The following is a 23,185-nucleotide window of genomic DNA, read 5'->3' as shown; positions in this document are numbered from 1 at the left end:
GGTCAGTTCTTATTTTTACTCTAGAAGAAGAAGATGAGGGTTTCAAAGAAATGCTTAGACAAGTACATAAATGGAAGTGGGTTGTGCGCTCTTATATATCTTGAGAAATTTCATTTTCTTTATGACATTTTCTATGCAAAAGCATTGAATTAGCTGGTTTTGTGCAAAGAGTTGGTTTTGTAGTTTTTGACATTTTTATTAGTAATCATACATACCAAAGTCTCTCAGGTTAATTTCAAATTAGTTAACAAAACAATGCAGTTGAAAAAGTTACATAAACAACAGTATAGCGTCATTTTGCAAGGCTAGTGCTTTGAATGAACGCCAATAAAATTTCTGAGGTTGCAACAAGAATGCATAAAAGAACATGAAGTAATTGATTGTTTCAAAGTAAATAATATTAATGTTGTTTAATAACATGAAAAAGAAATTATGGGCTAATGGTTTAATCACTTTGTTTGAAGTTGGTGGCACTTTTAGATTTTATAACTGTATTAGTATTTTAGATTATAGTTGTTGTATAGGGTCATAAAGGTTTATATATCTAAACATATAGATGTTATTATTATTGTTAAGGGCAAATTATTTAATTATATTTCTATAAGTAATTTTGTTTATATATTAATGTTTATAAGCAAGAAAATAGAAATCGAGAGATAAAAAACACAGCTTAAGAAAATTGGGAATCCAACTTACATATGCATTACTTTTGTCAAAACAAAAGGTGTTATAAATAAATAAATAAATAAAAACTATGAAATGCATTACGTGATATTAATGTGTTCAGACTCTCCCGAAAAAACCTTGAATGCCGAAAAAACCTCACATGCCGACTCTCCCGAAAAAACCTCATAATGTGTTCAGATATGTTAATGGTAATGCGAAACGTTTCTCATCTCTTTGAGTAGACAACAAAATGACCTTTACTAGCCATAATGATGCCTTGGAACTGTTATAAGTATTCCACTTGCAATTGGTTTTTGTAAGCGAAATCTGTGCCTTCTACTGCCTGCTATGTGCAGCCACTTGCTTGCAATTTTGTTCAGTCTTCTTGTGCTGATCATGCTTTTTAATTTTAACCCAGAAAAAGATGGAAGGATAAGAAGAAATGCTTATAGTCCAGTGGAAGGCTGCAGACAGTTTGTGTTACTTTACATACTCTTATATATCTTAATTAATCATCTTGGTGTTGAGATTTTCTATGGAAAAACATCATGTATATTAATTAATTAGCTGGCTTTCAATTGTTAGTTTTTGTATTACTTCTTATCAATTTTGTTAACAGGTCATAGATCCCTGAGTCTCAGTATTTAACTTATTAGTGTATCTATTCTACAGAATAGAACAAATGCATAAATTGTTCTCTATCCACAAACATAAATTGTTCTAGGATAATTGTTTTGTCTACAAAGATAATATCTAAGAGTAATTAATAAGATTTATCCTTATTTGTATTAAATAAAATAACTATCTCTATAATTTTCTAAAGTGTAATTTAATCAAATTATTGAGCATTTTGTTATAATTTAAGAGAATTAATTACTTTCTTAATCACTGTGCAACAACCTTAAACGACTTATATTTATGGATAGAGGAATTGTTACATATAACCAACAAGATTGTCGTCATTTTGCGAAGCTAGCACTTCAGGTGATGGAAACTAAGTAAATAAACATGAATCTAAAAGATTCACAAACATAATACAAACGTAAATCTAGTTAAATACATGAAAGAAATAGCTGACAAGAAAAACTGTTACAGCAGCATTGAAATGAATGTGTATTTTATTGCCATAAGTATTAGTTATAGTAAGATTTAATGTCCTTCTAAAACAATGTTACATTGCAACGCATAAAAAGAACCAAAAAAGAATCTAACAAAGTTAGGTTGTTTATGATTCAGCAGAAGATTCACCTTGGATGAAAACAAGAAAGCATATAAAAAGATGCAAACAGTTCCAACATATGAAGAATTAATGAGTTCTCAAAAAATTTACATTTGAGATCATTTTAAGAAATAATGAAACTAGTGAGAGCCCATTGAAGATGTTGCATTTCATTTCAATTTTAACCAAATTTGTAGAATTGCAATTAATTTTTGAAGGTTGGAGTTAAAAAAAAAAAAGAAAAGTCTATTTTTGAAGGTTTGGATATGATTATAATTTTTCAAACAATGTTGAATTTTTTTGGCATTAAGGCCTTTCAAATTGTGCAGAAGCAGAAGATTGCATAAAAACAAGGAATTATAGCTTTCTCTTTGATAAAAACAAAATTGATAGCCCTAGACTAGCAATTATAGCTTTCTATTTGATAAAAACAAGTACATAACAAGGAGCAACTAGTCATGATTCAATTCATCAGAAGCTTCCTCTGGCTTTTCATGTACAGAATGTACCATATTAGCAAGATCAAAACATTGAATGAAAAACAAGTAGACAACAAGCCTTAAGCTTAGCAAATAAAAGAAAATGACTACACCAAATATGTAAATGATCTATAACAAGAAAGAGATTAGACAGTTCAACTGAATGTGCTTAATTGCGATTTCGTACACTTGCGAAAATCACTGTTATATATATATATATATATATATATATATATATATATATATATATAATATAGCTTCGGATATTGTGCTTAACATTAATGCACCTTGACTCAGCCTGATTAGGCTATCTGAACCGAAGAACCTGCACGTACACGACAGAACCATACACCGAAGAAAATAATCTAAGCTTGAAATGAAAAACAAGTGATATATGTTAAATATTATCAACCTCCAATCAAAATGCGCTGTCGGTAATTTCTAGTGAATTGGTGAATGTGGAAAAGAAGAAAGATACAGAATTGTCCTGGGAACCAACTCACATGCAGATGAAACCAAGCCACCAAGTTTTACTAGGACTTTTGTCTGGATCAGAAAAGAAGAATAAAAAAAGATTCAGTTTTTTTATTATTTTCTAAATTGACTTGGAATAACCATATCTGCTAGTACTAAATTTTATTTTTGTCTTTAATATTATTATTTTTTTTAATTTACTGGACAAAATGTTAAGAAAGACATTAAAAATCAAAGTGAAATGTCTTGAGGGGTGAGATGGGATGACGGTCTCTGCAAACACTCGGTAGGAAGTATTTTATTCTCTTTATAGGCTTGCTCAACGCAAATTCGAATTAATCGAGTAAATGAGTTTCGAATACTTGATGATTAAAATAAAAAAAAAATTAAATTGGAGACCATATACAAGGACATAATATATTCCATAAATATCAATAATCATGTGATAATAAATTATATTTTTATTTTACTATTATTATTTTCATCTCATTGAAGAAATAAAATGATCATCGTAAATTAGACATAATCAGATTGATTTTGAGGAATGAGAGGTCTTAAATTTGACTCTACTCGACTACAATAGTTTTTATCAATTTGGTGAGCTAAGAGAAAGACCATGCCTCTATTTTATAATTTATCATATTATTTTGATCCATTGAACCTCTCAATGAATAAAAAAATAAAACATAAAAAACAGAAAATGATTTATCTGTAATTATATAAAGTCTGAAATATAATATAAATACAAACCAAACAGCATCCAATTGTAATTGGGATTACTATCTGAAACTATGCACTGTTGTTGGACATAGTTATTTATGTTAGGTGAATTCTTATCATGGGAGAAGCTTCATTTAATTAATTAATTAATTTTTTTTTTCTCGGGGAAACAGTAAATCCAATCGGTTTTTCCAATACATGATCATTAATAAACATCAATCACATCAAAAAGGGTATCTCTAGTTTTTGGCAACAACATTAGTGACAATGAAAAACTAACCATTTTCAGTTACCAATGGCAAAATTTTGAATTTTTTGGATCATAATCAGGACAGAGGACCACAATGATGGGATTTTAACACTTAATATTAGAGATTGGGAAACAGGTTGATAATGATGCATTAGGACAAAATATAGGTACTTAAAAGAGAGAAGTAATGGAAGTAAAAGTTACATAACCAACATCAAATTATGTTTGATGATTGCATTGCTTTGTCCTTTTGCAAAACATAAATTTTGATGAAGACTAAAACATCAAGCAACTAATATGCCCAAAACTAGATGCACGAGTCTTGAAAATTTGTCAATGTCATAGTTCCATGAGGAGTTTTTTAAGTGTTTGTTAAGATCGAAAATTTAAAAGTCAGAATTTTTTTTTTTATTTTTTTATCTTACTGCAAGAAGTTCTTGAGGATATATGACATAAGAAGAATGCATTTTTTTATACAAACAGCGCATCTATTTACTATATTTTGTCTCATTATGACCTAGTTAAAGAGTTGCTTCATAACCTATGGATTGGGGTTCAGTTGGCAGCGCAAGTTGGCCATATAGGAAAAGAGCCGGATTTATTAAAATATCACCGATTAATTAAGAAAAGACAATCACCAAAATGAGCTACTACAATAAGTTAAATACTTGGCAAGCTTCAAGCCCAAAGGTGGAAACCCAAGCCCAAAGATGGATGACCCAAGCCCACATGGTGTGTAAATACCTAGGATATTCTAGAATACTCCCACCCACAAGATATTTTAATAAAATATCTCACCTACTCTAGAATGCTCCATGTAATCTCCACCGTATATTTTTGTAAGTAAATCATAGCCGTACATTGAGGATGTAGAAATGCCTATAAATACCACCCCTCACCTCATTTGTATGAACCAAGCAAAAACCAAGTAAGTAATTCTTTCCTTAAGTTTTGTGAAAGTTTGCTTCTTATTAATACTATTTTATTTGGTGTTTTGTGTTAGTATTATTTTGATTGCCTTTCTCGTTATTATTGGTGTTATAAACCATTAATCAATCTTAGAGTTTATCACTGCACTGATATCCAACATGTGGTATCAGAGCCTCGTTATGGTGGTAGTTGTTGTAGCCGTGGTATTTTTTGGTGTTCATTTACAAGTGTAGGGTATTGTATACTCTACTGGAATTAACAGTCGGGAATTGTTGTTCAAGCAACAATAAGATTCACAAGCAAGATTGTGATCGTGATTGGTCAAGGATCGTTGTGCATTGCTTAGTGTCAGGAACACCAGTACCTTATGACGAATTTTTCTGGAGTTGCTAATAGCATCGAGAAGCTAAATAGCAACAATTATGGGAACTGGAGCACCCGTATGAGATATTATTTCATAGGTCAAGACTTATGAGATATAGTAGGAGGAGATAATACTACACCACCAGTTGGGGATGCGAAAGCTCTGAAAGAGTGGAAGACAAAATGTGGGAAGGCGATGTATGTGCTGACGGTTGCAGTAGAAGATGAGCAGATGCAACGGATCAAGTTGGCTAAAACACCAAAGGAAGCGTGGGACATCCTCAAGTCTACTTTTGCTAAGAAGAATGAAGCAAAACTGTACCGGCTTGAAAACGAGTTGTTCTCAATCTCGCAACATAACCTCACTGTAAGTCAATACTTTTCTAAAGTAAAATCTTTATGTGAGGAGAATTCGAAATTAGATCCAGACAACAAGATTAATGAGACAAGGATGAGGAGGATCATCATCCATGGTCTAAGACCTGAATTTAAGGGTCTTGTGACTGCTACTCGTGGTTGGGATACACAACCAACCTTAGACGAGTTAGAGAATATCTTGTCCAATGAAGAGACTTTGGACGAAAAAATGTCTAAAGTAGCTTTGAAGGATGATGAGAAAGCTCTCTTTGCTAAAAAGAGAGGGAGAGTTCATCCCAAAAAAAGGTCAAGCAGAGTCATCCAAAGTTCAAGAGAAATCGAAGAGCCCGTGGAAGATAGGTGCATACGAACAACAGCAGCCAAGGCAAGAAGAACAAGATCCAGATTATGCTCTACTTCCGCGATCAGGTTGAGAAAGAAGGCCTAATCCAAAATATGCAAATGCTGCTATAGCAGAGATAAATGAGCCAACAACTTATGAAGAAGCATCAAAGAAGATGGAGTGGACTACTGCGATGGAAGAAGAAATTGCTGCTCTGGAGCAAAATCAAACATGGGAATTAGTGCTAAAACCAAGAGATGTGAAACTCATCTCTTGCAAATGGGTCTACAAAATCAAAACTCGCCCGGATGGATCAATTGAGCAATACAAAGCAATATTGGTTGCTCTTGGATTTTCTCAACAGTATGGCTTGGACTATGATGAGACATTTAGTCCAGTTGCCAAGATCACTACTGTGCGTGTATTACTAGCTTTAGCAGCTAGTAAGTCATGGCCTTGGTGGCAGATGGATGTGAAGAACGCATTCTTACATGGTGAAGTTGATCGTGAAATCTACATGGAGCAACCACCAGGGTTCAGAAGTAGTGAAAATCCTAACTATGTGCGCAAGCTAAGGAAAGCTCTCTATGGTCTAAAACAAGCACCAAGGGCTTGGTATTGCAAGATTGCAGAATTTCTTGTCAAGAATGGATATGTTATGACACTAGCAGACTCCAGTTTGTTTGTGAAAGATCAGGATGGAAGACTAGCTATAGTGCTAGTATACGTTGATAATTTAATAGTCACTAGCGACAACATCAAAGAGATTCAACTCATCCGAGAGAATTTGGCTACTCGTTTCAAGATGAAAGAGCTAGGAAAGCTCAGGCATTTCCTTGGATTGGAGATAGAAGAACCCAAGGAAGGTTTGTACTCGGACAACAAAAGTATGCAAGAGATCTGCTGAAGAGGTTTGGAATGATGAAATGCAAGCTGATATCTACTCCAATGGATGCTAATGTCAAGCTGTGTGCTCATGAAGGGAATGATCTCGAAGATGCTACTATGTATAAACAACTAGTGGGAAGCCTAATCTATCTCACTATGACAAGGCCTGACATTTCTTTTGCAGTTGGAGTAGTCAGCCGGTTTATGCAGAAGCCTAAGAAAGCTCACTTGGAAGCAGTTCGAAGAATATTGAGATATGTCAAAAGTACAATCGATTATGGGATCTTATACAAGAGAGGTGAAATTATCAAGTTGGAAAGATATTGCGATGCTGATTATGCAGGAGATCACGACACTCGACGCTCGACAACAGGCTATGCATTTAGTCTTGGTTCAAGAGTAATCTCTTGGTGCAGCAAGAGACAACCTACAGTGTCACTTTCCACAACAGAAGCTGAGTATCGGGCAGTAGCAACAGCAGCTCAGGAAAGTGTTTGGTTGTCACATCTTATGAACGATCTGCATCAATCCATCGACTATCTGATTCCATTGAATTGTGATAGTCATTCGGCTATACAAATGGCTGAGAATCCGGTATTTCATGCGAGAACAAAACACGTGGAGGTTCACTATCACTTTATCAGAGAGAAGGTTCTACAAGGAGAGATTAAAATGAAATATATCAAGACGGAGGATCAGCCAGCCGATATCTTTATAAAAAGTTTAAACGTAAATAAATATGAAGATTTTCGCCAACAGTTGGGAATGATGAAAAAAGAGAAATTAATCGTTGCGGGAGAGTATTAAAATATCACCGATTAATTAAGAAAAGACAACCACCAAAATGGGCTACCACAATAAGTTAAATACTTGGCAAGTTTCAAGCCCAAAGGTGGAAACCCAAGCCCAAAGATGGATGACCCAAGCCCACATGATGTGTAAATACTTAGGACATTCTAGAATATTTCCACCCACAAGATATTTTAATAAAGTATCTCACGTACTCTAAAATGCTCCATGTAATCTCCACCGTACATTTTTGTAAGTAAATTATAGTCGTACATTGAAGAGGTGGAAATGCCTATAAATATCACCTCTCACCTCATTTGTATGAACCAAGCAAAATTGATTGTTGAATTTCATGCTCATTTGTTTAGTAAACACTTTATGCCAAGTAGTTGTTGAATAAATCACTCTGCATATTTTTTTAAAAATAATTATCCTAACCATTATTACAAAATAAATTTCTGAAAAAATATACAACCGCAGCATGGTGCACATATATTAGTTGTTAAATGCTAAAAAATTTATGCTTTGATGTTTATTAAGTTTATACGGAAAACCATAGCATGATGAAGTTGAACGACACGCTGTTTGGCTTGAATAGGCCTTCCTCCTTTAAAAGAAAAGGATCCAGAATGTCTATTATAAATTTGTAGCCTAAAATTATCGTCCAACGAGTGAGGAATAAATTTATAAAAATGACAAATAACAGAACAACCGTTTAGTGATGCTGCTATCGTCGAAACGACCCCTTTAAAGAAAAGGCGAGTAGGTGAGCACGCGACACATTAGATCACAAATTTTGAAATTGGAATGTCTTCTGTTTTTTAGGGAAAAATATTACAACAGTTAGTAATTATTAATAAAATATGTGATATTTTAGAACTATACGATGAAATTTATTGAAGTAATTTGAAATAATTAATTAACTACAAATTTAAATAACAAATGATTTATTCAAGGATATATATTTTATTTCAACTTATTTAAAATAAATTTTTTAAAATTAAAATTTGATACCTTTTCAATTACAAGAATGAAGAAAATGAATGAATCGAACTCAATTCTAAAAAAAAAAAAAAAAATTAGCTAAATTACCCTTTTATCACTTCTCTACATAATTAATACTTATTTAATAGAGATAAAAAAATAAGAGTAAATTTGAAATCAAATAATCAATAACTAATTAATGAAAAATAAATATCAGAAGTATCAAATTTAAGGGAATCAACGAATGGAATACGAATGCGTTTCAGCAATAAACACGTGTTGCAGTCGTAAACTGTCATAGTTATTCACTAGAGCAAATAACACATTCTGAATAATTACCTTCCTTGTTCTTTAAATAATTGTATGGCTCCTTAAATGATTATGGGTTTCCAGAATTAAATGGGTTACATTCTGTATTTCTTAATTAACATTTGTTTTGATTTGATGAAATGTTTAACTTTCTGAAATAGTATGTTTACTTGGAATTTGATTTTGTTGTTAGACAATAAATTTTTGGTAGATTGTATTCACATTTTCTTGCTTCTTATTTTTGCTTTTGATTTCCTCCATTGTCTTATCTTTAGCAATCAAATTTTGAGATACATTGGAATGAACAAACTCTAACAAATACAAATTGAGCTTTTCTGGTTCTAGTATTTGAGACAGTGTATTACACACAACTTTTTTGTGAATGCCTTCAACTAATTGATTTTGATGCTCCATTTTAAACGACAAGTGCTCTGATTGGTCGTTGGAGCACCCATGTGTTGGTTTAACTTGTTAACCTTTCTTACAAGTTGCAAGATGTTGATTTTCATTCATTTGGTTCAATTTTGCCCTAAAAAATTATCAGTTGCGTTATGGATACTTACAAAATAGCCAGAGACTAGTAATTGCTGCCTAGTTGCAGGTGATGAGCAAGAAATACTGCTTAGACCACTGGGCTAGCTACTAATCAAATTGCTACTTTCTTTTCTTACATGTTAACTAGATTTACAATTTTGAATTGTGCAATTCTAGATTATTTTAAAGAATTATCAATTCAATTGCAGTATGGAAAATATACAAAATCTAGATTAAAAAAAGAAGAAGAAAATTTGATACCCATAAACTAGTAATTCTTGCCTAATGGTATGTCCTAAATGAAGAGAAGCAAACGATGAGCAAGATCTGTTTACTAGAGACTTAAGCAAAGCCTTCTCTAATCCTTTATCTAAACCACTTTATCTTTTCCATGTACCTTATTAATCAAAAACAACTTTTTGATTAAAATGAGGGTATTTTTGACGCTTCACTGGAAAAAAAAAAAGGTGGAAACACTTTTCCTCCTCGAGGAAAGAGCACATTACCGATAATTTGGCTTGTACCATCCACTTATACCACAAACTGTTTTAAGAGCATTTCTCCACTTGTCAACTCTTCGCTTCTTGAAATTCTTGTAATGATCTATAAAGATTTTCTTGTAAGGACCAGTTTGTTCAGCGACATGGTCTGGTCTTACATCATAGAAAACTGGAAATATCATGTGTCCCAGAAGCTTGTTACACTTAACAATCTTTACAAGCTCATACAAGCACCATTTTGATGCAGCATAATTCTTGGAGAAGATGATGATCGATGTTCTAGATCTTTCGATTGCTCGAAAAAGTGTTTCGATGATGAAACATCCTCTTCCTAGGTTTTTGTCATCTCTGTATGCCGTAATGCGCCTCTCAACTAGACCTGTGTATAGATGGTCAGTGAAGTTGTCGCGGGTGTCCTGACCGCTAAAGCTGAGAAACACCTCGTACCGCCATGTCGGTGTAGGAGGTGGAGGAGGTGGTGGAGGATGCGGGTAAGAGCGAGGGAGTTCTTCTACGCCTCCCATCCCACCTCCATAGCCATTGAAGGTATTGTCTTTGATTAGTATAATATTGTACTATCTGAATAATTAAAAAGATAAATCAAAATTCGCTTTTATATATATATTATTTGGTAATATATACATTTGGTATTGGGATGTATTTGGATTGGAAGATGGGGTATTAGATTTGGACTTGCTAACCAAGAGCAGGTAAACATCATAAGTTTTTCCACCAACGTGATAATAATGATGCATGCACATGTAATCTAAAATTCCTAAAAGACCAGCAAATAGATATCAAGTGACTTGATTTAGCCGGAAGCAGAGTGTCTATATCACTACCTAAATTTACTGTTTTACCTCACTTTCTTTCAAATCTTATATCTAAAAGGATAGGATACGAGAGTACTCGTAACAAAAATTAAAAAATTTACAGACAATAATTAAAAATTAATTATTTTACAACCTAAATATGCTAGTACTAAATCTAAATTGATAAGGTTTTAATTTCATTAGCAAATACTGAATCAACATTTGACATCCAGATCGCATTCATGTGTAACCACAGACTTAATTAATTACGTTGGAAATTAACAGCATAAATGGCAAATAGCTATTTCGACTTATTAGTTATGCTATGTATAGGCTTGGTGTGAAAAAATTAATCCAAAAAAATCCTATCCATTTACTCCCGATTTTACGACTTTAATTACATATTAAATCATTTTGCATATGAAAATTAAAAATTTTAAAATTTTCATTTTCAATAAAAAAAAATATGTAATATTATTAAAATTTGTAAATTAAAGTACACAATGAATCATCTACAAAGCTCAGACCGCTACAATATTAATGTTGTAAAAATTTATCGATGAATTTATGTATTCTGTTTGTTTTATTATGATTATTATTATTATTATTATTATTATATTTATTTCCTAACAACTGTTAATGTGGCATCGGATATTGTGCTTAGGCTATCTGAACCGAAGAGCCTTCCCGTACATGACAGGACCATACACTGAAGAAAATAATTTAAGCTTGAAATGAAAAACAAGTGATATATGTTAAATATTATCAACCTCAAAATTATTTCTAGTCTTTTTTTTTTTTAATAGAACTAGGAAATATAATTAGGTTCAAGTTCAGTGTAATTTTTAGAGATCGAATTTTTAATTTTATTTTCACAGAAATTAAATTCGCTTCAATGAGACAAGATCGTTTACCAAAATTGAGGTCGTATATCCCTCCGATCAATGTCTTGTCGGTAATTTTTAGTGAATAGCTGAATGCGAAAAAGACTGGGAACCAACTCGCATGCAGATGAAACCAAGCCACCAAGTTTTACTAGGATAAAAATCAAAATTGAGGTCGTATATCCCTCCAATCAATGTCTTGTTGGTAATTTCTAGTCAATAGCTGAATGCGAAAAAGACTGGGAACCAACTCGCATGCAGATGAAACCAAGCCACCAAGTTTTACTAGGATAAAAGTCAAAATTGAGGTAGTACATCTTGGGAACCAACTCGCATGCAGAGATGAAACCAAGCCACCAAGTTTTACTAGGATAAAAATCAAAATTGAGGTCGTATATCTCTCCAATCAATGTCTTGTCGGTAATTTCTAGTCAATAGCTGAATGTGAAAAAGACTCGGAACCAACTCGCATGCAGATGAAACCAAGCCACCAAGTTTTACTAGGATAAAAATCAAAATTGAGGTCGTATATCCCTCCAATCAATGTCTTGTTGGTAATTTCTACTCAATAGCTGAATGCGAAAAAGACTGGGAACCAACTCGCATGCAGATGAGACCAAGCCACCAAGTTTTACTAGGATAAAAATCAAAATTGAGGTCGTATATCTCTCCAATCAATGTCTTGTCGGTAATTTCTAGTCAATAGCTGAATGTGAAAAAGACTCGGAACCAACTCGCATGCAGATGAAAACAAGCCACCAAATTTTACTAGGATAAAAATCAAAATTGAGGTCGTATATATCTCCAATCAATGTCTTGTCGGTAATTTCTATTCAATAGTTGAATGTGAAAAAGACTCGGAACCAACTCGCATGCAGATGAAACCAAGCCACCAAGTTTTACTAGGATAAAAGTCAAAATTGAGGTCGTATATCCTGGGAACCAACTCGCATGCAGATGAAACCAAGCCACCAAGTTTTACTAGGATAAAAATCAAAATTGAGGTCGTATATCCTTCCAATCAATGTCTTGTTGGTAATTTCTAGTCAATAGCTGAATGCGAAAAAGACTGGGAACCAACTCGCAAGCAGATGAAACCAAGCCTCCAAGTTTTACTCGGACTTTTCTCCGGATGAGAAAAGAAGAATAAATGAAGACTCAGTTTTCTTATTATTTTCTAAATTGACTTGGAATAACCATATCTGCTAGTACTTAATTTTATTTTTTTCTTTAATATTATTGTTTTTTTTAATTTATGGACAAAATGTTGAGAAAGACATTAAAAATTGAATTGAAATCCCCCGACAACGGTCTTCGTAAACACTCCATAGGAAACATTTTGCCCCCTTTATAGACATGTCTAGTGTGAATCCGAATTAATCAAATCAGTGAATTTTGGATGCCGAATGATTAAAATAAAAAAAAATTAAATTGGAGTCCATATACAAGGACATAATATATTCCATAAATATCAATAACCATGTGATAATAAATTATATTTTTATTTTACTAGTATTATTTTCATCTCATCAGAGAAATAAAAGGATCATTGTAAACTAGACGTAATTAAATTTATTGTAAAGGGTGAGAGATCTTGAGTTCGAGTCTACTCAATCATAAGAATTTTTATCAATTTAATGAGTTAAGGGAAAGACCCTGTCCGTATTTTATAGTCTATCATGTTATTTTGATCTATTAAACCTGTCAATAAATAAAATAAATAAATAAAACATAAAAATCAGAAAATGATTTATCAGTAATTATATAAAGTCTGAAATATAATACAAATATAAATCAAATAGTATCCAACTGTAATTAGGGCTACTATCAAAGCTTTACCAAACACCTCAAGCCTAACGGTTGGATGCAAATCAGCTATCAGATATCAGCTCTCAGCTCCTTAGAGTCCGTTTAGTACGTCACATGAAGTGTAATCAAATGCATACTGTAAACAAATGTATAGGGAGTGTGGGGATACTATCTGGAAAAGCGAATGAGTGAAATCATATGAAAAAGGCAGGTATATTTGATACAATAAATTCTGATATACAACGTAATATGGTTGAAAAAAGTCCTTTACTTCCAATGTCTTAAATCTTTATTCTTTCAATCTTTCTCTTTCTACTCAGATGAATTTTTTGAAAATTTCAGCCATTTTTGCTTGTTCTTCTCTGATGTAGTGACATTTTGAGTGAATTCTGTAAGCGCCCGTCTCAATGCTCCAAGATTGACCCCCTTACCAACTAGAATGCTCGTTACTCCCATTTTTGAAACCTGACATTCCAATTAGAAATGCTTAAACAAGTAAACTCAATTCCCAAAATAAATAAAAATTCGTAGCAACTCACAGTAAATTTACGATATCTAAAGGTTAAACTCCTCATGGAACTTTCTACTCACCAAGTAGATAGCAGGATAAAAGAAATTCAATGAAAAGGAGCACAGAAAAGGCTATTTTTACCGCTTGGATGTTTCTGTCCTCATCATCAAAAAACAGCATCGAGTTATAGGGTACACCAGTCCTTGAATGAATCCTCTGGAAATGTTCAGTCTTGTGAGTCCAACTGGAAAATATCTCCTGAATAATTAAAATGTATCAGTCACTGTTGCAGCCACACAAAGGGGCAATTCAAAACCTGTTGCTTGTCATTAAAGCAAGTTTAGCCTATAACAGAGCTTGGTTCACCTAGGAATGAAGCCAATCGTGACCATGACTCAAAATCAATCCAAAAAATATGAATAGGCTCTTGAGATCACCAACTTAACAGGATTTGGAGGTCCATTGCTTCAGAAGAGGAAATTACAATGATTGTCAATCAAGTTTGCTTATTCTAAATATAGTTTGGGATAGAGATATACTATTAACCATGCATATGTAATAGTATAGCTATGAATGATTTTCTATTGACAATTATTTCTTTGTATTTAATTGGAAATTTGCATTAAATAAATGTTATTAGCATATGAACAATAATTGTGATTAGTACATTTTGTATGTATTTAATTGGACCAAGTAGAGAATGGATGTTTAGTACTGACGGTTAAACATATTCTCTAGGACATTAGAAATAATGTTTATTGTTCTTAATCTTGATTTATTTTAATATGAGCAAACATTGATTGTCTTGTACTTTGATTCATTAAAGGGTGAGTTTCATTATTGGAATAATATTCTCGGTGAATTGGGCAAAGATATTTTGTGTTTGTGAAATATTAATTAATGATAGAATCCATGTCTCGGTTTAGAGATTGATGATGCACTTTAAGTAAGCTTATAAGGTTTCATAGTGTAAACCCTGCAGGTGGATATTGAATCCGACACATGAAATAAGTTGAGCGACAATCTTAAAGTTATATTGTGATTTAAATAAATTGTCAGTAAGTTATTTAAATGACAGCATCTGTAATCTTAACGTGGGGAACATTATTTTATTATGTTGTGGAATTGTAAAATAAATAAGGAGTTCAGTCATGAGTTTTTAGTGGAATAATTCATGATTAATTATAATAAGAATATGTTGGTCTACATAGATTCTTATTATAATTAGTAGCCTGATTTATTTTATTCCTGCGGTCCCTGTAGTGCCCTAATTATTTGGAAAGTTAAGGGTGTATTAAATAATAGATAAATTATTTAGTTTTAAAATAATTGATAATTATTTTAATTAAATAATTTTTTATTTAATTTATTTTATATTAAAAAAATATCTTCCTATCGAAGAGAGTTTTTTTAATATAAGATTTGAAAACCCTAAGAATAGAGAGACGCACGTTATTATATTCTCTGCCATTCAGAGAGTTCCACAAGAGAGATAGTTAGGGATTACTGCAGAAGATCGTGGGTGACTCCAAGATCTCTGAAAAGAAGACCGGTGAGCGATTCTGCGCTTCAAGAGGTCAGTTTATTGATTTGTTCGATAATGTTTTTAGTTTGCCTCATATGGTTTCGAAGAGGGTTGTTTCCGCTTTATACCCGCTCCCATCAATTGGTATCAGAGCCATACGAAACTGTATGATGGTGGCTATTTTGTCATGTTTCAATCGTGTATCTATAATCTGTTTTGATTGTTTGATTGGTACATGGTTACAAGAGCTTCAAGAGTTTTTGAAGGACAGCAGCACAAAAGTGCAGTACCTGATACAACCTTTGTTTTTGAAACTGTGGTTTTTAATGGGCATTAATATATATATATATATATATATATATATATTGGGTTTTGTTTTGAAGATCAGTAAAGGGGCAAGAAAAGATAAAATTTTGTGTTTCTGTTTTGATTTTTGTTTTTCGAAACTCAAGCTCGTCAGCGAGCTTGCTGCATCCGGACGGGGAGCCGGTGGCGGCGGGAGCTCGAGCATAGGCGTTAATGGAGGTTGAAGGGAAAAGGGGCAGCGGCGGCTAGGGCTTCTTCGTGAAGAAGAAGCTGCTGCTTGCCAAAATTCCCGTCTGGTCCCTCAATTTTTTTAAATTTTATATTTTTGACCCCTGATCTTTAAATTTTTATTTTTTTTGACCCTGAATCTTTCTGTTTATTATATTTTAACCCTGGACTTTAATTTTTTAAATTTTTACCCAGAAAGTATCAGTTATTCCGTTTTGGCCCCCTGGATTTATTTAAATTATAAAGTGACCCTGATTGTTTCTGGTTTTATTAAAATTGCCTAGACTATTTCCGGTTTTTGCAATTTTGGCCCAATAGTTTCTGTTTTATGCAAAATAGTCCAAACAAGTTCTGAAATTTGCGAAATGGCCCAAAATTTTTCTGTTTTTGCAAGATAAACCCAGAATGTTTTAATTTTTTTTTGCATAAATAGACCAGAACACTAAATTTTTAACATTTTCAACCAAAAATGTTAATTTTATTTGCAAAATTGTCTTAAAAATATATTATTTTGCAATTTTGATTATAATTAATTTATTTTAATTATATGAATTAATTTGTGAGTGGTTTTTTTATTACTTTCTAGTTGTAATTATTTGCATTTCTTCCCCATCGGAAGATGTCATGTTTTAATATAATTACTGAACTAGTCTAATTTGTCTGTATTGATTTAACTCTCCATCTGAGTAAATTAATTAGTGACATGAATCAGATGTAATATTTTCTCACACATTAATGTTAATTTAAGAGGCATGTTATCTCCCAGCGAGTAGTATGTGCCGGTCTTATCTAATTATAATATGCAAAACATGTGATTGGTTGAATTCTCCCATCGAGGTTGCTGTTCATGAATGTTGTGAATGTGTATTTTTTTTTTTTTTTTTGAATTGTGATATCAATGTTGTATATTTGCAATTTTGATTTATTCAATGTTTATTATTGATATGCTATTTTTGTTTAATGCATGATATAGAAATGGCATCATTCAGTCCCCTTGCAAACATCTTAACCCAAAACAAACTTGAGGGTCCAAACTATGTTGACTGGAAGAGGAATTTGGACATTTTGCTTACTGCTGAGGAGTATAAGTTTGTGCTTACTGAAGTTTGTCCTGAAAAACCCGGTGAGGGTGCCTCTGAGGAGGTCACCAAAGCTTACCAGAAATGGGTTAAAGCTGATGAGATGGCGCGATGTTACATTTTGGCTTCTGTGTCAAATGTTTTGCAACATCAGCATCAGAAGATGGACACAGCTTTTGACATGCTCAAAAATCTTAAGGAGATGTTTGGAGATCAAACTAGTGCAGCAAGGCAAAATGCACTGAGGGAGATTCTTACTTCCAAAATGGAGGAGGGAACTCTAGTTAGAACTCATGTCTTGAAGATGATGAGTCTTCTGAATGACATGGAGGTTCTTGGTGCTGAGGTTGACAATGCTACACAGATAGAAATGATCTTGAACACTTTGCCAGCCAGTTTTCAGCAGTTTCGTTTGAACTATAACATGACTAAGATGGATTTCACTCTGTCTAAGTTGCTGAATGAGCTGGTGGCTGCTGAGACTATCATTAAGCAAGGAGCTGCACCTGTTGTGCTTAATGTTGAGCGAGGTTCTTCTTCTGCCCAGAACAAAGGTAAGAAGAAGAAAAATGCTCACAAGGCTAAGCCTAAAACAAGTGCTGCATCTACTAGTGCAAGTGTTGCTGTGAAAAAGCCTAAGGGTAAGTGTTTTCACTGCAAGCAACCTGGGCACTGGAAGTCACAATGTCCAACATGGTTAGCCAAGACGAAGCAAGGTATGTCTCTGTTTTATATGCTGATAGTTGAAACTTGTTTAGCGGTGTTGACTACACTCCAATGGTGTGTAGATTCTGGAGCCACTAATCATGTCTGCAATTCATTGCAGGAGTTTCAGGTAACTCGTCAGCTAAATAAAGGAGATGTAAGCATTTTTCTGGGAGATGGCACAGAAGTTGCAGTTCTAACTATAGGAAATGTTTCTTTGAATTTTGAGAATAATAGAACATTGTTTTTGAAGGATGTTTTATATGTACCTTCAATTAGAAGGAATTTAATTTCAGTTTCTAGTTTGAGCAAGAATGGATATTCGGTTTGTTTTAATGAATTTTATGATGATTCTGTCGTTATTAAATTTAGAAAACAAATGATATGTTCTGGCTCAATGATTGATGATCTTTTTATTCTCAAAGTTTCACCTGAACTGCAAATTCCTAATTCTGAACTTAATAACTTTGATGTCATTGTTCCATTGAAAAGAAAACGTCCTATTGAATTTAGTCATACCTATTTGTGGCATTTAAGGCTTGGTCATATTAATTTAGATAGGATTTCTAGGTTGGTCAAGGATGGACCATTGAGTTCATTGAAAGTGGAGGCACTACCAACCTGTGAATCTTGTTTAGAAGGTAAAATGACTAAGAGGCCTTTTCCTATAAAGGGTAATAGAACTAATGATGTACTTGAATTAATTCATTCTGATTTGTGTGGTCCAATGAGTGTCCAAGCTAGGGGTGGTTTTGAGTATTTTGTGACTTTCACAGATGATTACTCAAGATATGGATACATTTACCTGTTGCGCCGTAAGTCTGAATGCTTTGAGAAATTCAAAGAGTTCAAGGCAGAAACGGAGAAACGACATGGAAAATATATCAAGTCGTTACGGTCTGACCGTGGTGGCGAATACCTCTCTAGGGAATTCATTACTTATTTATCAGAACAAGGAATTACTTCACAGTTGTCTGCACCTGGTATGCCACAACAGAATGGTGTAGCAGAAAGAAGAAATAGGACGCTTATGGAAATGGTTAGATCAATGATGAGTTATTCAGATTTGCCCATTTCGTTTTGGGGGTATGCCATAGAAACAGCAGCATATATTCTGAATTTGGTTCCATCTAAGTCAGTACCTAAAACTCCTACAGAACTGTGGACTGGGCGAAAGCCAAATCTGAGACATGTTCGGATTAGGGGTTGTCCAGCCCATGTGCTGAAAGGGAAAGCAGATAAGTTGGAATCAAAAACAGACTTATGCTTCTTTATTGGATAGCCTAGAGGAACGAAAGGTGGTTTATTTTATAGTTCGCAAGATAAAACGGTCATTGTTAGCACCAATGCACATTATCTTGAGGAAGACTATATTAAAAACCATATTCCCAAAAGTCAATTAGCCTTGTATGAATTGAGAGGAGAAAATATATCAACTAGAACCTTTCCATTAGAACAACAACCTAAACCATCAATGGTTGGAGCTGACATTCCATTGCCTAGTCGTAGTGGAAGAAATGTTAGTCGACCAGTAAATCAACATCAGCCTGAATATTCAGTACCTAACATTTCACTACCACCTGAAAGTAGTGGGAGTTATGTAGAAACTGAAGTGGCAGCTGTTGATCCAAATATACAGGAGCACAATGTTGGGGCTTCTAACATTTCATTGCCTCCTGGTGATGACAGACATGTTGAAGTTCCAGAACATGATTCAGATGTAGTCCCACCAGTCATGGACTTGCCGACTTTACAGCCACAGCAAGATGAAGGTGTGATTGCAGAACCTGTAGTACTTTGTCGTAGTGGGAGAATTAGACGACCACCGGTTCGATATACACTTTTGGGAGAAGCTTTTGATAGAATCCCTGAAGAAGTGAATATTGAACCTGTCTGTTACGATGAAGCACTACAAGATAAAGATGCTGATAAGTGGCTTGTAGCTATGAAATCTGAGATGGAGTCCATGTACTCTAATCAAGTCTGGGAACTTGTAGAACCACCTGAAGGGGTTAAACCCATCGGATGCAAGTGGATCTATAAGAAAAAGAGGGGTATAGACGGTAAAGTGCAAACTTATAAGGCAAGGCTTGTTGCGAAAGGGTTTACTCAGAAAGAAGGGATCGATTATGAGGAAACTTTTTCGCCGGTAGCCATGCTAAAGTCTATTAGAACTCTTCTATCCATTGCAGCTCATTATGATTATGAGATTTGGCAAATGGATGTCAAGACAGCTTTCCTAAATGGAAGTCTTGATGAATGCATCTATATGAAGCAACCAGAAGGTTTCATAAACAATGGACAAGAAAATTTGCTTTGCAAATTGAATAGGTCCATTTATGGGCTTAAACAAGCATCTAGGTCATGGAATACTTGTTTTGACCAGGCGATTAAAAGTTTTGGCTTTGATCAGTGTCATGATGAGTCTTGTGTGTATATGAAATGGAATGGTAGTAAGGTTGTTTTTCTGGTACTATATGTGGATGATATTCTGCTTATAGGGAATTGTGTAGGTATGTTGAATTCTGTCAAAGATTGGCTATCCCAACGTTTTGATATGAAGGATTTGGGAGAGGCTGCTCATATTCTTGGGATTAAGCTTATGCGAGATCGCAAGAAAAGGATGATTGGCTTATCTCAAGCACTTTATATTGATACCATTCTTGCTCGTTTCAACATGCAAGATTCCAAGAAGGGTTTTCTTCCCTTCAGGCATGGAATCACTCTATCTAAGGACCAATGTCCTAAGACACCTGAGGAGATAGAGAACATGAAGGCAGTTCCATATGCTTCTGCAGTTGGAAGCCTTATGTATGCAATGTTGTATACCAGACCTGATATCTGTTTTGCTGTTGGCATGGTTAGCAGATTTCAATCTAATCCTGGGCGAGAACACTGGACTGCAGTCAAGCATATAATCAAGTACTTGAAAAGGACTAGGGATTATATGTTAGTTTATCAATCTGACGATCTTGTACCCATTGGATATACAGATTCGGATTTTTAGACTGATAAGGACTCTCGGAAGTCAACCTCTGGTAATGTTTTTGTCTTGGGAGGTGGAGCCATAAGTTAGAGGAGTATTAAGCAAACTTGTGTTGCTAACTCCACCATGGAAGCTGAATATGTGGCAGCTTCTGAAGCTGCAAAGGAAGCTGTATGGCTTAGGAACTTCCTTATGGATCTAGGCGTAGTTTCTTCAGTGCAATTGCCTATTACACTTTATTGTGATAATAGTGGGGCAGTTGCAAACTCGAAGGAGCCACGGAGCCATAAAAGGGCAAAACACATTGAGAGGAAGTATCATTTGATACGAGACATAGTTCAAAGGGGAGATGTGGTAGTGACAAAGATTGCATCGGAAAACAACCTGGCAGACCCTTTTACAAAAAGCTTACCAGCAAAGACTTTTGACAGTCATGTAAAAGGAATGGGAGTTAAAGTTATAGATGCATGGTTATGAGTCTAAGTGGGAGATTGATAGAGATATACTATTAACCATGCATATGTAATAGTATAGCTATGAATGATTTTCTATTGACAATTATTTCTTTGTATTTAATTGGAAATTTGCATTAAATAAATGTTATTAGCATATGAACAATAATTGTGATTAGTACATTTTGTATGTATTTAATTGGACCAAGTAGAGAATGGATGTTTAGTACTGACTGTTAAACATATTCTCTAGGACATTAGAAATAATGTTTATTGTTCTTAATCTTGATTTATTTTAATATGAGCAAACATTGATTGTCTTGTGCTTTGATTCATTAAAGGGTGAGTTTCATTATTGGAATAATATTCTCGGTGAATTGGGCAAAGATATTTTGTGTTTGTGAAATATTAATTAATGATAGAATCCATGTCTCGGTTTAGAGATTGATGATGCACTTTAAGTAAGCTTATAAGGTTTCATGGTGTAAACCCTGCAGGTGGATATTGAATCCGACACATGAAATAAGTTGAGCGACAATCTTAAAGTTATATTGTGATTTAAATAAATTGTCAGTAAGTTATTTAAATGACAGCATCTGTAATCTTAACGTGGGGAACATTATTTTATTATGTTGTGGAATTGTAAAATAAATAAGGAGTTCAGTCATGAGTTTTTAGTGGAATAATTCATGATTAATTATAATAAGAATATGTTGGTCTACATAGATTCTTATTATAATTAGTTGCCTGATTTATTTTATTCCTGCGGTCCCTGTAGTGCCCTAATTATTTGGAAAGTTAAGGGTGTATTAAATAATAGATAAATTATTTAGTTTTAAAATAATTGATAATTATTTTAATTAAATAATTTTTTATTTAATTTATTTTATATTAAAAAAAATATCTTCCTATCGAAGAGAGTTTTTTTAATATAAGATTTGAAAACCCTAAGAATAGAGAGACGCACGTTATTCTATTCTCTGCCACTCAGAGAGTTCCACAAGAGAGATAGTTAGGGATTACTGCAGAAGATCGTGGGTGACTCCAAGATCTCTGGAAAGAAGACCGGTGAGCGATTCTGCGCTTCAAGAGGTCAGTTTATTGATTTGTTCGATAATGTTTTTATTTTGCCTCGTATGGTTTCGAAGAGGGTTGTTTCCGCTTTATACCCGCTCCCATCAGTTTGAACTTTGAACAAGCAGACGCTAGTACTCTCAAGTGATTCTAACATATTGAAACATTAGTGCTGTTACTTGGCATGTTATGCTTATATGAATATCAGATGCACTGCCACCCAAAGAATTCACACATTTCTCAGACACGAAGAGAAAGAAGGAGAGTAATTCATGATTTACAACCTCCAGTTAGATGCCACATCTTTCTCGTTATCTCTGCTGGTCATGCTCAAAAAACTAAAAAAGCATATGACAACTTTTGGCATTTCATATGCAACAAAGTGTGGACGACAAAAATAACACAATAGAATATTTCTAGGAAGAGAAGCAAGCAAAAATTATGAATGAGATACTTTCATGTTATTCACCTGGGCTGCAAACATCGATTTTATGCTCAACTTTTCAAGAAACATCTCTGCAATATCCGGGGTTGGTGATCGTGAAGCAATAGCTACATCAATTCCCTTCTCTTTGAGTGCATATAATATGCCTTTAGCATGGGGATACAGAAATGGCATTTCACGTTTTGAGCGACATTCACTGTGAAGTTACAGGATCCAAACTGACATTAGATCTCTAAAATTAAATATGCCTTTATGGACGAAACAGAATATCGTTATGATGGCAATCAAATCAAGCTTCAGAATTTTGTGAATGCCTTCAACTAATTGATATTGATGCTCCATTTTAAACGACAAGTGTTCTGATTGTTGTCGTTGGAGCACCCATGTGTTGGTTTAACTTGTTAACCTTTCTTACAAGTTGGAAGATGTTGATTTTCATTCTTTTGGTTCAATTTTGCCCTAAAAAATTATCAGTTGCATTATGGATACTTACAAAATAGCCAGAGACTAGTAATTGCTGCCTAGTTGCAGGTGATGAGCAAGAAATACTGCTTAGACCACTGG

At 33.9% G+C, this 23,185-nt stretch overlaps 1 protein-coding gene across 1 annotated transcript; it reads right to left on the bottom strand.

Annotated features, from left to right (window-relative positions):
* Positions 1–9,360: 9,360 nt before the first annotated feature.
* LOC105641454 (toll/interleukin-1 receptor-like protein) lies at positions 9,361–10,395 on the bottom strand. Its single transcript, XM_012226002.4, has one exon. The coding sequence runs from the start codon at positions 10,327–10,329 to the stop codon at positions 9,808–9,810; it is 522 nt and encodes a 173-aa protein (XP_012081392.2). The 5' UTR covers positions 10,330–10,395; the 3' UTR covers positions 9,361–9,807.
* Positions 10,396–23,185: the final 12,790 nt, after the last annotated feature.

Source organism: Jatropha curcas, chromosome 6, assembly GCF_041381405.1.
Source record: "Jatropha curcas cultivar XTBG-Jc1 chromosome 6, XTBG_Jcur_1.0, whole genome shotgun sequence".
Taxonomy (NCBI): Eukaryota; Viridiplantae; Streptophyta; class Magnoliopsida; order Malpighiales; family Euphorbiaceae; genus Jatropha; species Jatropha curcas.
The sequence above is the reverse complement of the archived record's forward strand: the minus strand, read 5'-3'. Positions and strand labels throughout refer to the sequence as shown.